We start from the raw sequence: 13,973 nt of genomic DNA, 5'->3' as shown, positions 1-13,973 counted from the left end.
TACTAAGTGATCAGTAAACACTGGATATTATATTAAATATGGAAGTTTGATATATAAAAATGCTGTATATAATAGTGAAAAACTGGGAACAGTCTAATAACAAAGAATGCATTTCACTGCAGTTCATCACAAAGAATATTTTGTTGCTACTAGAAATTAGATTTTTAAGATTATTTAAAGAAAAATGTTAATTATAAGTTAAGGATATAAAACTAAATATGAAATGGGCCTAATAATTTTTTATGTTATTAGTATTAAATAATATTTAATGTATTTTGAATAGTACCTGGCATATTATAAGTGTGCAACAGATATTTATACACAACACAGTGCCATTATGGATATATTTTGTTATATTTCCTATAAGCATGTGTTTTCTAGTCAGGAAAAAAATAGGTTACAGAATAAAGAATACTTACTAGTATTACTTTAATACTTACTATGGTTTAGAATTATGAGAGGTTTTAATTTTCTGTTTTTTGTTCCCTATGATGTTTGTGTTTTTCAGTGGACATATATTGAAGTAAATTTTAAAATAATCTAATTTTCAGGGCGGGGTGGAAGGAAACAGTCACAGTTGAAAACACTGTTAGAAGTAGTATTCCATTTATGAGACATATTCACAACAAGCAAAGCAAATTAGTAGGTGCCAGAGACTGGGGGGAATGGGGATTTAGAGGACTCCTAATAGGAATATGGGTTGTTTTGGAGGTGATGAAAATGTTTTGAAATTATAATCATGACATAGGCAAATCAAAACTACAATGAGATATCATCTCACTCCTTTCAGAATGGCTGTCATCCAGATATTTATCATCAAAAATAATAGTGTTGGCAAAGATGTAGTGAAAGGGAAACCCTTGTACACTGTTGATAAGGATGTAAATTGGTACAGACAGTAATGAAAACAGTATGAAGTTTCCTCAGAAAATTAAAAATAGAACTACCATATGATCGAGCAGTTCTACCCTTGGGTATGTATATGAAGAAAACAAAAATATTAATTTGAAAAGATACACGCACCCCAGTATTCATAGCAGCATTATTTACAGAAGCCAAGCTACAAAACCTTCCTAAGTGTCCATCAACAGATGAATGGATAAAGAAAATGTGATTGATATATATGTGTATATATATTAATATATATAATGAAATATTACTCAGCGATAAAAAAGAATGAAATTCTGGCATTTGCAGCAACATGGATGGCCTTAGAGGATATTACACGTAGTGAAATAAGCCAGACAGAGAAAAAGAAATACTGTATGTTATCACTTATATGTGGACTCTATAAAGTAACCGAATGAATTTAACAGAAACGTTCACAGATACAGAGAACAAACTAGTGGTTGCCAGTAGGGAGAGGGAAGGGATGAGGAGCAAGATAGGAGCAGGAGATTTAGGCAGTAAAAGCTACTATGTGTAAAATGAATAAGCTGCAAGGATAGATTGTGTGGCACAGGGAAATATAGCCATTTTATAGTAACTTTAAATGGCGTATAGTCTATAAAATATTGAATCACTATGTTGTACCCCTGAAACTAATATAATATTGTAAATCAATTACACATCAATAAAAAAGAAAAAAGGAAGTGTATCAGAATTAGATGACAGCAGTGGGATGGAGGAGTCTGGTTGGCTGCCGTCCATGGGGTCGCACAGTCAGGCACGACTGAGGTGACTTAGCGGCAGCAGCAGCAGTGGCTATACAGCTCTGTGACTATACTACAAATCAGAATTTTTTTTCAACTTCGAAAATTAATCCTAATAAATAAAGCTTCAAGAATAGCTAAGAAATTGTTGGAAAAAAAGGAAAAATAAGGAACTCTATATTGCTATATGTTTATATATTTAAATGTTTATAGAAATAGACATTAAAACTGTAGTACTGGCTCAAAAAATAGATACAGTAAAGAGAGTATAAAAGCCTAGAAACTAATTCCAGTGCACAGTATGTACAAATGTCATTGATGATAAATATGGCATTTCACATGATTAGAGAAGGCATTCTTTGTTCAATTTTGTGATGCTAATAAGATTGAGTTTTTAGAAAATAATGGTTAGATTTTAATCTCACATCTCAACCTGAACTCTTAAGTGAAATAAAAACGTGAAGAAAAAAGGAATTTAAAAAATCAGTTGCAGTAATATATTAAGAAAAATATTTATAACACAGAATCTTAATACCTTTAATATAGAAAGAGCTCTTCCAAACCCATAAAAACAGTAATGACTTTCACAAAGAATAAGTTGAGCAAATTATAAAAGAGAATTAGACAAACAGGCAGTTTGTAAAAGAAACAAAGATAAGTGAATAGGAAAAATATTTAGCTTTAATCATAATTAAGGAAATGTAAATTAAACATGATTTGCCACTTACTGGGCTTCCCTGGTTGGCTCAGCCGGTAAAGAATCCACCTGCAGTGCAGGAGACCTGGATTCAATCCCTGGGTTGAGAAGATACCCTGGAGAAGGGAACGGCTACCCACTCCAGTATTCTGGCCTGGAGAATGCCATGGACTGTACAATCCATGGGGTCACAAAGAGTTGGACATGACTGAGCGACTTTGACTTCCACTTACTAAATTAGCTAAAACTAAAGTATTGGTGAGGACTTTAGGAAACAGACATTAAGATCTTCTTCCAACAGGGGCATAAGTTATACAGCCCTCCGGGAGGGCAGTTTGAAGTACACATCAAGAGCTTTACAGAGTTTTTCTCACTGTTCCAATTATTGTACTTCTAGAAATTTCTCCTAAATAAAAATAAGACATGTACATAGATTTGTATGTGTGTATACATAGGCGTGTTACTTACGCAAAGTGGAAACAAAATGAGGGAATGGTTTAAATTGTGATAATCTTTAGGATGAAGTATTATGCAAAAGTTTAAAATTATGTTGTAGAATAATAATGAAATTGGAATAAATTTATAATTTAAGTGAAATAAAATTTCGATATAAAAGATATCTAGAATTTGTGTTAAGTAAATTATACAGATGCATTATTGCAAAAAGCTGAGAGATTGGTTGTATGGTAGAATATTAAAAGTAGTCATTGTTGGTCAGTAGGATAATGAATGATGTGGGGATTTTTTTGCTGCTTTATATTCTGTATTATTACATTTTTATATAATGATCATCTTGTATAATCAGAAGAAAAACCAAATGTTTTTTAAAAAATTTATAGAACTCATGGTGTATGTGTATATAAGAACTAGCATTTCTAGTAGTCTTTCATTTTAAACCTGTTATCTTCTGTTTCATAGCCCTGCTTCCATAGTTTTCTTATAATTTATTTATTCACTTACTCATTTTTATGTGGAATGTTGGAAAAGAATAATTATACAAAGGTCATTTGTTCTGTCAGTGCGTTCCAGTTAAGCCATATCTTTCTGCAGTATCTTTAAGATCATTTAAAAATAGTTGCTGTTTTTTAAAAAAAGAAATCACTATCTTTTATTCTACTAAGAAAACACCCTGAAATTCCTGTTAAAAGATTTCTTCTTTAGTTAGTAGGCATTTTATATCTTAGGGAAAAGAATATAGTGAATTTTTCTCTTAAATAGTCTCAGAAAAGAGTTTTTAGGAATTGAATTAGTTTTGTTGAAAACCTTTTAAATATATGCTATTCTTGCCTCAAAATTACAATGAATTTTTAATTTTTACATGTAGAAAATATATAGTAGAAATAATCTGAGTGTTTTTCACATTATAAATTCATTTTAAACAAGTTTTATATTCTTTTCAATGCATAGTAAGAAGCTGTACCATAATTAAAACGCCTCTGTATTATAGCCTGAATTTCCTGCAGGTTAATTCTTCAAAAATATAATTCTTAAAAAAAAAAACTTAAGATTAGTTTTTGTTTTGCAGGTAGAAGTTTATCTGGTGGGTTTATTTTGCCCACCTTTTAAATCAAATAAACAATCTTGTTTTCCATTTCTCAGAGACTCACTAGCAACAGCCTCTGAAATAAATTTATGTGGCTGTGAATTAACTCATTATAATTTAAAGGAGATGTTTAAAACATTTCACTGATAAAACTTGACCATCCTACCTGGAAATAATCATATCCCTCTTTACCAGTCACTTTGTTTATTTAATTGTTCATTCATTCATTCATTAAACATTTATACATAGGGTGTAGGGTGATGGGAACATTAATTAGAAATGAATAAGTATCTTAAAAAACTTGTATAGTGGGGATGAAAAGGTATACAGGAATTTCTATAATATATATAATGGAACACACAAGAACTATGGAAGCTGAGAAGAGAGAAGACTTCTAGTTTTCTCTATGAAAAGTAGAGAGGGATCTTGCTTAAGGAGAAGGCATTTGCCTGAGCTCCTTGAAGAACAGGTAAAAGAGCCTTTTGGTGTTGTGTGGTCTATATGGTTCACTCTTGATAAGTACATGTCATTTTTCCTTAGCTGGTCTGAAAATCCTCTGACACATGTGGTAGGCCCTCAATATACCTTTTTCTGATCAAAACTCATTTGTTTGCTAACCTGTCTGAGACACTGCCAAATAATTTATTTTTTCATAAATGCTGCTTTTCTTTTTATCTCCACTTAAAATTCTTTAGTTTGCAGATTTAAACAATTCACTGATGAATTTTGTCTTACCTATTTAAAAAGTCACTTATCATTGGTGATAAGTTTGAGACAAATAGTGGAAGTCATGAGCCCTTGAAAATTCTTGTTATTCATGCATCATGTTTTTGTACTAAGCTCTTAGAATTAAGTAGTGAACGAAATAGACATGGTTTCTGCCCTGATGACACTTAATAGTGCCAAAGAAATAATTATATTAAGTTTATTGTTGAACAGATAGTTAGATACAGTACAGATTCATTAAATGCAAAAAAAAGTTTCCATCAAAGTGACCTCTGAATTTATATTTTCCCTTCAGTATAAGCATTAAATTAAAAATGAATACCCAGTGTCTTTCCTTATTTTAGAATCTGGCTGTTCTATGTGTATGTCAATTAGAAAGGTCCTTAAATTCTATAGTATTAAAAAAATATTATTTTTTAAAAAATTATTTAAAAATTTTTTAAATTATTATTTTCTAAAGAAATGGAACATGAGTATTTATTAAGCAACAACACTGTGTTGGATGTTATGTGCAAAATATTGATAGGAATGGCATCAAAACAAGGAATGAATGAAAGAAATTCAAAGCATTAACAGAGAAAGGAAAACCTAGCAATTCCTCATTTCACTTCCCTTTTTCCTTCCTACAAGATTCTTCTTGATGAACTATCTTCTACTAAACACTGGGCATCCATGCATGTTTCAGACCACAGTGGATTTCACTACCGCCAATTTTTATTAAAGTCTTTGATTAGCCAAACTGTGACTGACGGTTCTGTATTGGAGCAAAGTCCTTTGAGAAGTGAGTCAACTGTAGTTCTCCCAAAAGATGAAGAAGCAGTGGCTTCAGCAGAGGAATCAAGGGTAAATCTTCCCCATCTTCTCAAAGAAGAAGTTGAATTCAGCACTGATCTTATTGATGCCTACCCAGGACATGAAACCCTTTGGTGTCATAGGTAAGAGAAGGAAGATGTATTTCCTGCATGAAACTCTGTGTGTCCTTATGAGAGCTACAGAAGGTCTTACATCTGACTCGAGCCTCCTTGGGTAAATATGGTAATTTGACTGTGATACTTTGCCTGTGTGAGTCAGAGGAGTTTGTATTACCATAGCCTCCCCTCACAGTCTTCATTAGCATGAGGTTCTTCGCACAGACCTTTGCCAATGGCTCGAGATGGTGGTGTTCATTCTTGACTGTGCAACAGAATAACATGTGTTACTTCCAAACTAAAAAACGTTTCTGGACTCCCTCTTTGGAGATCCTGATCCTTAGCATTTCTGCGATAGAGTGCTGCCGTCTTTTAAAAAAATAAAAAACCCTAACAGGTAAATTTGATGTGAAGTCAGGCTTGAGACCAATGATTAGACCCTGCAAATAGTTAAGCTTTGGCTTCCCAAATGACTCTGTGGTAATGAATCTGCCTGCCAATGCAGGAGACGTGGGTTTGATCCCTGGGTCTGGAAGATCACCCTTGAGAAGGAAATGGCAAACCCTCTCCAGTATTCTTTCCTGGAGAATTCTATAACAGAGGAGCTTGGTGGGCTACAGTCCATGGGGTCACAAAGAGTCATACATGTCTGAGCACACACAGATAGTTAAGCTTTACTGTTCTTCCCAACCATGATGGCCTGCAGATTAATTTATTTTGAGTATAATCTCGACATTTTTTTATTTTTTAAGGTAATATAAAATATATTTTATTAATATTTGTTTAATTTTACTATTCAGGATTATTATGAAGGTGTGAAGGAGGATTAGCAGCCTCATAACTTGAGTTTTAAGTACCTTTGACAGTACTTCTCATGTTGAAATGACATCCAAGTATGGAAATCCCCTGATTGGTTTATTTTGGATTATCATTTAGTTGGAGGCATCTCTGGCATTAAATACACAGATTTTACTTCAAGTTATAAGATTATACTTATAGACAAATGACTTGCCTGTGTTAGGCAAGAGGTAGGCAATTAAAATAATTGTGTATTTTTTTAAGTTAATTGAAATTTGTTCCCTTTTTCCAGATCAAATTTATTTGGAAGATATATTAGAAGATGAAAGGCAATCCTCCCCTCTTTGGCACCTTCATAAATACAAACTTGTCTTTTTCTCTCAAAAACAAGACAGTCTTATTCCACATTTTTAGAAGAGGTGATAGATCTTGACTTGCATGTTTTAGTGTTAGATTTTTGTTGCTGTTTCATATTTAGACACATTAATAGCTAGGCTCAGAATATTAAAAATTATATTTGTTTTTGGAAGATAGCTAGATTGTTAGAGCAGAAACTTTCTTTGTTCATAAGATTAATGGGAGTTTGGAATGGGGAGAAGAGACAGTTGGGAAGACCTATATATCATATAGACCAGTTTTCTACTGATTCAGTGCCTTTAAGCTGCTTCTCTGTCCTTTAAGATTTATTTGTAAGATGAGTATGTTATATGCTCCTTTGTCTGTTCCAGAATAAGCTAGGAAAATGAACTCTCTTTTAAAGGCTTAGAATTGTTAATATAAATGATGAGATATAACAGCCTAAAATCTATGTAATTTACCTTATTTTGTACAAAGATGTGGACCCCACTTTGTCACAATTTTTGGAAATTAGGCATATGGATCTTCATTTTTAACAAATAACTACAGATGATTCTAACAGCAGGAAAGCTCTGCTTAGAGGAAGAACAGGAACTGTGTGTTTTATCATACTTTTCTCAGAGCCCAGCATATTCTAGCACATGTGGATGTTTAATGAGACTATAGTGCTGGATTAGGGAGAAATTCAGAGGGTTTCTAAGATAGTAAGTCCAATTGCAGCAGTTCTGTTCTTGTTAAAGATAGTATTGGATAGAGGTCATAGACTAATCCTGTAGAGGAGCTATATAATCCTCTTGTTGCTAAAAATCACTTGTCTTTTAGGCTGTCAATGAGGTTAATTTTTGGTTTTGTTTTATATTTTAATTTATAGCAGAGATCGGGCAAAACCCCATTTCTGGTTTCATATTATAGTTACAGAGAGTAACAGCACCAAGTGATTGTCATCATCTCAGTCAATGTTTTTTAAAAAACCTTTGGGGTAGTATTTCAACAAACCAGTAATCTGGACTTGTGAAGCTCTGTCCAAATACCAGAGACTACATCTTAACTATTCTCCTTCCCCCAGATAGCTCTGGGTTACTGAAGGCAGTAAAACTGAATACTGTATGTTTTGAAATTGCCAACTTACTTTTCTGTTTTTTTCTGAAAAGCTTGACTTTGTGATGTGATTTTTCTTTTTCTGTTCTATTCCTCCTCCTCTTCTTTCACAGGCGGCATGTTTTCTACCTTCAGCATCACTTAAATGGTAGGTTTCCTCACAGCGTGATCCAGTTGTCTCCTGCCGACAGTCCTGGGGGAACTTTGAGTGACTTGCACAGTATCCCAGCAGGCCCCCCCACATCTCAGGCAATGGAGGTGGATGGACTCAGTGACTTTAGCAAGCAAGGCTATTCCCAAGAAATCAAACGCTTGAAGCGGACCCCAGCTCCAGACTCCCTGGGCCTGGAAATGGAGCACAGGTTCATCGATCAAGTACTGTCCACCTGTCGGAATGTGGAACAGGCCAGGTTTGCCAATGCATACAGAAAATGGCTGGTTACATTGAGTCAATGAAAGAGGTGAATTAGTCCTGCAAAGTTCCCCTTTTTAGTGCAATATCGCTTTTCTTTCTTATTTACATAGTTGCATGAACTGTTTGCTACTATTGGCTAACTATATGTTCTTCATCTTTAGGCTAAAAGACCCTAGTAAATCTTCCATTTTATTTATTTTGTTAAGAACTGGCATTCCTTTGGTGATAAAATAATTGTGTAGTTCCTTCTTGCTAAGCAGTCTTAACTTTTTTCTTTTTAACTTCTCATCCTGTATATTCCTGTCTTTGAGACTTTTCTCATTTGATTCTCCAGATTGGTTCACACACACCTCAGCCCACCTCAGTGCAGTTGCTGTATAGGCTTTTTTTTGGGGGGTGGGGGGTAACCAAAAAGTTATGCTGTAGTTTAGCTTAAGAACAGTACAAATTCAGAACTACTCAATCTCATTTCTGTTTTGAGAATCAGATGGCCAGATGGATAAATTTGTGAAAATACACACCATTTCTCTTTCACTAGCATGTTATACTCAAGTCATAGGCCAATATAACCAAAGTCAGAAGTATTGAAATTTATATGACCAATATAGTTCTAATATAATCCATTTTTAAACTAATTATTTTAAAAAACTAATTTTATGAGTTTATGCAATTGTAGTGAAAACTTATTTTTACTACTAGCTTTGATAAGTTTTTTTTACCTCAATCAATTAAATCAATTTTTAAAAAACCTGGAATGCCATTTTTAGTTATTACTACTTATTTTCCTCCAAATTCACCATGCAATATGGCAGGCTTATGCATAGAAATGTATCCATTAAAAACCTTCCTTTGTAAAGTTTTTAAGTTACTGAGGATACACTGGATAAACTACAAAATTTTTATGAAGGGATTATTCAGTTTACTGGCAAAAGCCAGGGGGAAAGAATAGTTTTGAAGGTTAGTTCTTCAGTTTATTTTAAAAAACAAAACAATTTAGAAACTTTAATACTGAATTTATCAGGGATGAGGTACCAAAGTATCCATCTTATCTTTCCAGTAATAAGGGCTGCATTTTTTAGATAGGTGAGACAGATGTGGTGAAAGTACTAGGTAATATCTGATTTCTTGATATGAAACAGTGCTTTGCATTTCTTCTTTCTACACATCTTTCTCTTTATTGTCCCCATCCATGGTTTTTTTTGGTTATCTTCACTTTTGTATATTTTTCCTTGTCTATTATATTTCATGGATATAAACTAAAGATATTCTATCTGTTTCCAGTTAATTCCATACCCCATTAAACACACACGAAATACGAATATAAATTGCCCTGCTAAAAGTTACCCTAATGATGCTGTCTGTTATCCTATGTGTATAAAATGTAGTAGTGGCTTAAACAGTGTGACCACTATGCTTTGCCTGTTTTCCTTTTTTTATGCTAGGCTACCTGTAGGGTAAGAAGACATGTAGGGAAAAGCAGACCTCTCCTATATCACTGTTATGGAGACTCTTAGTCTTGAGTGAGGAACATTGCCTTAAGGGAAAAGAATAGGTCCTTTATTTGTGTATCATGATTTTGTTGAGTGGCAAACTATCAAATGAGACTTAAGAATACCAAAAAACTTGTCTAGGCTGGTACTTGTAGACAGAAGCTGCTCTTCTCTCCAAGGGCAAAAATTACCCTTTTATAACTTTTCGTAGTATATAGGTGAGAAAATGATTGGCATTATGAGCATAATTTTATAACCTTTTATGTACAAAGCATATTTTGAATCAGATACCTCAAGGTCTACCTAGACCTGTGGATAAAATTATTACTTTATGATTTTTAGCAGCTGCAGGGCTTGAGGGGCAAACTACACACAGATGACATGGAGATCCAGTCAGTTCCACTAATGTATGTTGCCAAATTTTGGCCTCACTGTTACTTTTCTTCCAAGGATCATTTTAAGTATCCCAACTAATAGGGCTTCTTATGCTTTGATGTGCGAGTGTGAGAGTGTCAAGACATGAGTATAGACAATCTCCTGTGAAGCATCAGCTAAATTTTATAATGTTCCACACTTTTTTATATCTTCCACAAAGTTTCTTGCCTTTCTTTGATGTTAACTGTCTTCTTGTGTTTTAAGTCTCTCAACTTACCCTTGCACAAAGCCATGCAGTCCTTTAATATATCTTGGTCTCCTGTCTTCCTAATAGTTTTAAGTACCAAGTAAAAATACAAATACCCAAAGGATACAGTCTGTATCTGACTCTTGTGTGCTACTTTATTTCTAAAATTTGTAGTTTTCAAGTGTTATTCACAGAAAAACATAATATTGCCCTGTATAGTTGTGTGCTTTACTCTGAGTGCTTGACATCCAACTCACTAGCTGTAGTATGATAATATCTCTTGGAGTGAATGAGCTCATGCAGTGGAAAGGATGTGTCTGTATTTAGAGACTCATTAGTCTTCACTTACTTTTCGATAAATATGTCACTGTTAAAGGAAAAGATGATTTAGATTAACACACATTTCATCCAACTTTCACTGGAAGAATTGTAGACCATCCTGGGTCAAGAATACTACTGACAAGTAAAAAAAAAAGCAATAAGATCTGTAAATATCTTATAGATACAATATCTCTACAATCACTCCTCCCCGATCTTTTTCTTTTTTAAGTGTACCTATTTTGGTAATGTGTTCCCAGATTCTGTCTGCCTTGCATATTGCAAGGACTTATTAAATATTTATTCAATTTATGAATGATTAACTGAAGATGGGAAAATTAATCATGAAGGATGTGTACAGTGAGTTATGATTGAGAAATTGACAGAATAGAGCACTGAATTGTCAATGAATGATGTATTCTGCCTTCATGATACTTAGGAGCAGCTATTGCATATAGAATAAGTTAATTTAGATTTTCTTTCTTCATTAAACTACTTTGTTTATGCTTGTTAAATCCCAGCCAAGAAATGCAGCTATATAATATCAGTTAACTGTACTTTAATATATATTAAAAATTCATAGAAGAATGAAGACCATTTTCATTAAGAACACTACTTTCTATTCATTTATGATGTTGGAGGATAGATCTTGCCCATAGAGCCAGAGCCACTTTTGGGGTATCTGAGGAAACTGATTTCAAAGATTTGTTGTTCTGTATCTATGCATAGTAGTCATTTTATGCTTCTCCTTTTCCCCTCCACAACTTGAACTTTTTTGATATTTCTTAAATCTGAGTCATTTTTTTAAACTTCAGGATTTGATACCTTTTAGTGTCCCCTTTTTCTTTTCTATGTTTTAGCATTTTATTATCTCTGGGCCCAGACTTTGAGTCATGTTTCTTATTCCAGTGGTACAATTTTAATTTAAATTCAAGGCTTCATTATTTATCAGATTAAATATACAAGATGTCACACAAAGCCACTTAAGTCTTCAGATAAGGACTTAGTAACACAAGACATGCCAACAGAAGTTCTTGGATTTTTATGTGGCTTTTTTGTAGGAACGCATATATATGGTGATACACTATCATTTAGATATATGCAGGTCATGTGAATTTATGCTTGTCTAGATATATACATGTATATGTGTGTAAAACTTAATATTTTTGAGAACAAATTTTCAGTCTAGTATTTTTCTCTTAATAGCACAAGATAATATCTGACATGAGGGCTAAATATAAATTAGGAATGCTACCACTTGCTATGCAACAATCTAATTTCTACCTTAGTTTCCCTGTATTACAGAAGATGCTAAAGATTTAGTTTATCAAAGGAAGTTAGAAAACACTTTTCTTTTTGCAAAAAGCTTTTGTAAGCTTAATTATTTTCTTACTAGAAAAGTACATTTTAAAACTTTAGAATATTTAAAGTATGCTAGAAAATTTGAACAGCATTGTAACAACTGAACTTTTTGTCTTCTGAATAAATTTCTCAAATAGAGCTATACAGACCCTAGCACTTAACATGCTGCCACCCTCCTGTGCTTGGATATACTCTGTGATGTGCTCCTGTTCATTAGAGAAGTACGTGAAAGGAGAGGAAAGCTTTGGCAAGTTCAGTGTTATGAAGGCAGTGAGCAGGAAAAGTCAACCCTGAGAATTCCATTTACCATCACATAGTGTCTTTTAAAAAGTAACTGTGCATACTGTGTTTATTTGAGTGCCTTTCTTACTTTTTGATGAAGCAAGATTATATTTAAGTTTAATTAACCTTTAGGTAAAAATCAAAGGGTGAAAATTTTATTAAACAGTTGACTGATTAGTTGTTTTATTTATTCCAACTACTAGGCATGGTCTAGTGGAATATTTTATCCTTAAGTGAGTTACTGATATGAGCAAGAAGGATGCTTTGGTTTGCATTTCACTAGTTAGCATTTTCAAGCACCCTTCCAGGAAGAATTAGTTCTTTCTCAGTAACAGCTAACTTTTTCGGGGTTGGAGGCATCACGTTTAGAGGATGGCATATTCATAACTAAAGATCAGTCTGAAACCTGTGCAGCCCTTGTTTAAAGGGAAACAGTGGCTCTCTGTTCTAACAGAAATGCCATATGGTTGTCCTAAGTGAATCCTTTCCCTCATTTTAAGGACTTTTAAGAACTCCTTCCAAAATTCAGGCTTATGGATAATAGATGAGAGGGAAAAAAAAATGGAAGTTTAATCTTTTCAAATATTGGAGGAACAGAAGTAAATAATGAGATGAAATTTTAAATGTGGCTTTTTATGTACTTGGGTATGAGGAAGGGAAGAATCAGAATTCCATATTTCCAGATAGCAAATAACTATTAATTATAATTTCATTAAAACATATAACTTAATATTCCAAAGTGCTTTTCAGAGAACTGTTGAATATGTATTCCTAAAGGACAGCAATAGGTCATATTTATGGTGGAAACAAAACTATTGCGTCAGTTGTGGATCTGGGGGTTAGCCTGAGACCTCAGGCTCCCAACTTTGACTTCTGTATTCTCACCAGGCCATGTTAACACTATAAAACCAAACTGTTAAAAAAAAGAAAGAAGGAAAAAAGTAGCAGTAGCTTACTCTTTTGATGAAATCTTGTGCTTCCAAGCATATTAGCTATATATAGTTTGTGCTTTCTGCACAATAATATGGCCCACAAAGCTTAACCCTGGCACTTCTTTTATTAATGTTGTTATTCCTCAGGGTGTAGAAAATTTAGTAAATTTAGGGCAAAGCTTTATATTCAGTGGCAAAAAAAGGTGAAAATATGCTAATATATTACTAGCTCTTAAAAATTTTAGTATAAATAGTATTTTTTATAAACTACTACTACCAGTGCAGTAGCTCAAAGATGCTCGGTGACTGCCTCCTTGCTCATCTCACTGCTTCAGTCCCTATGGTTCTATTATGAATATTCTCTTACACATATCTTCTACAGAAATGACTTTTGTATTATTTTCCATGTTTAGCAAAGGTAGGGGTGTTTTAGTTGACATAAGTCTCAGTTTTTGGAAATCCTATTGAAAAAATGATTACTGTTGGTTTTCAAACTGATAACTCTTTTGTTTCTTGAAACTTCAGTTTCCCTGAGAGAGTGTTTTGTGTGGAGGCCTTGTGTACATGTTCAGTACATTGCATAATGCCTTGCACCTTGTAGGAACTCAACAGGTCAGAATTGTTAAAGGCTAGAAAGTTAAAACTAACTTGTTTATCTTATCACTGTCCATATTCTTAACTTCAGGAGAAATACAGTATTGTGCTTAAGATACATAATCAGGTTCAAATATACAAAGCAATGATATACAGCTGTGTAACATTGTAAGTGAAAT

At 33.5% G+C, this 13,973-nt stretch overlaps 1 protein-coding gene across 4 annotated transcripts in view; it reads left to right on the top strand.

Annotated features, from left to right (window-relative positions):
• The window catches only part of PTAR1 (protein prenyltransferase alpha subunit repeat containing 1), a 63,534-nt gene that overhangs the window by 38,562 nt on the left and 10,999 nt on the right, over positions 1-13,973 (top strand). For 3 of the 4 annotated variants that reach the window (XM_055428367.2, XM_055428365.2, XM_055428368.2), the window contains 2 exons: positions 5,249-5,553; positions 7,893-12,413. In XM_055428367.2, coding sequence (XP_055284342.1) covers positions 5,249-5,553; positions 7,893-8,235 — 648 coding nt within the window. In that variant the 3' untranslated portion in view covers positions 8,236-12,413. Of the gene's footprint in view, positions 1-5,248; positions 5,554-7,892; positions 12,414-13,973 lie in introns of those variants that run through there. The other variant, XM_055428366.2, reaches the window with a different exon arrangement.

The sequence above is a fragment of the Moschus berezovskii genome, chromosome 7 (assembly GCF_049115385.1).
Source record: "Moschus berezovskii isolate FMDL1 chromosome 7, NW_MosBer_1.0, whole genome shotgun sequence".
Classification (NCBI taxonomy): domain Eukaryota; kingdom Metazoa; phylum Chordata; class Mammalia; order Artiodactyla; family Moschidae; genus Moschus; species Moschus berezovskii.
Note: the sequence above shows the minus strand (reverse complement) of the source record. Positions and strands in the feature narration are given on the sequence as shown.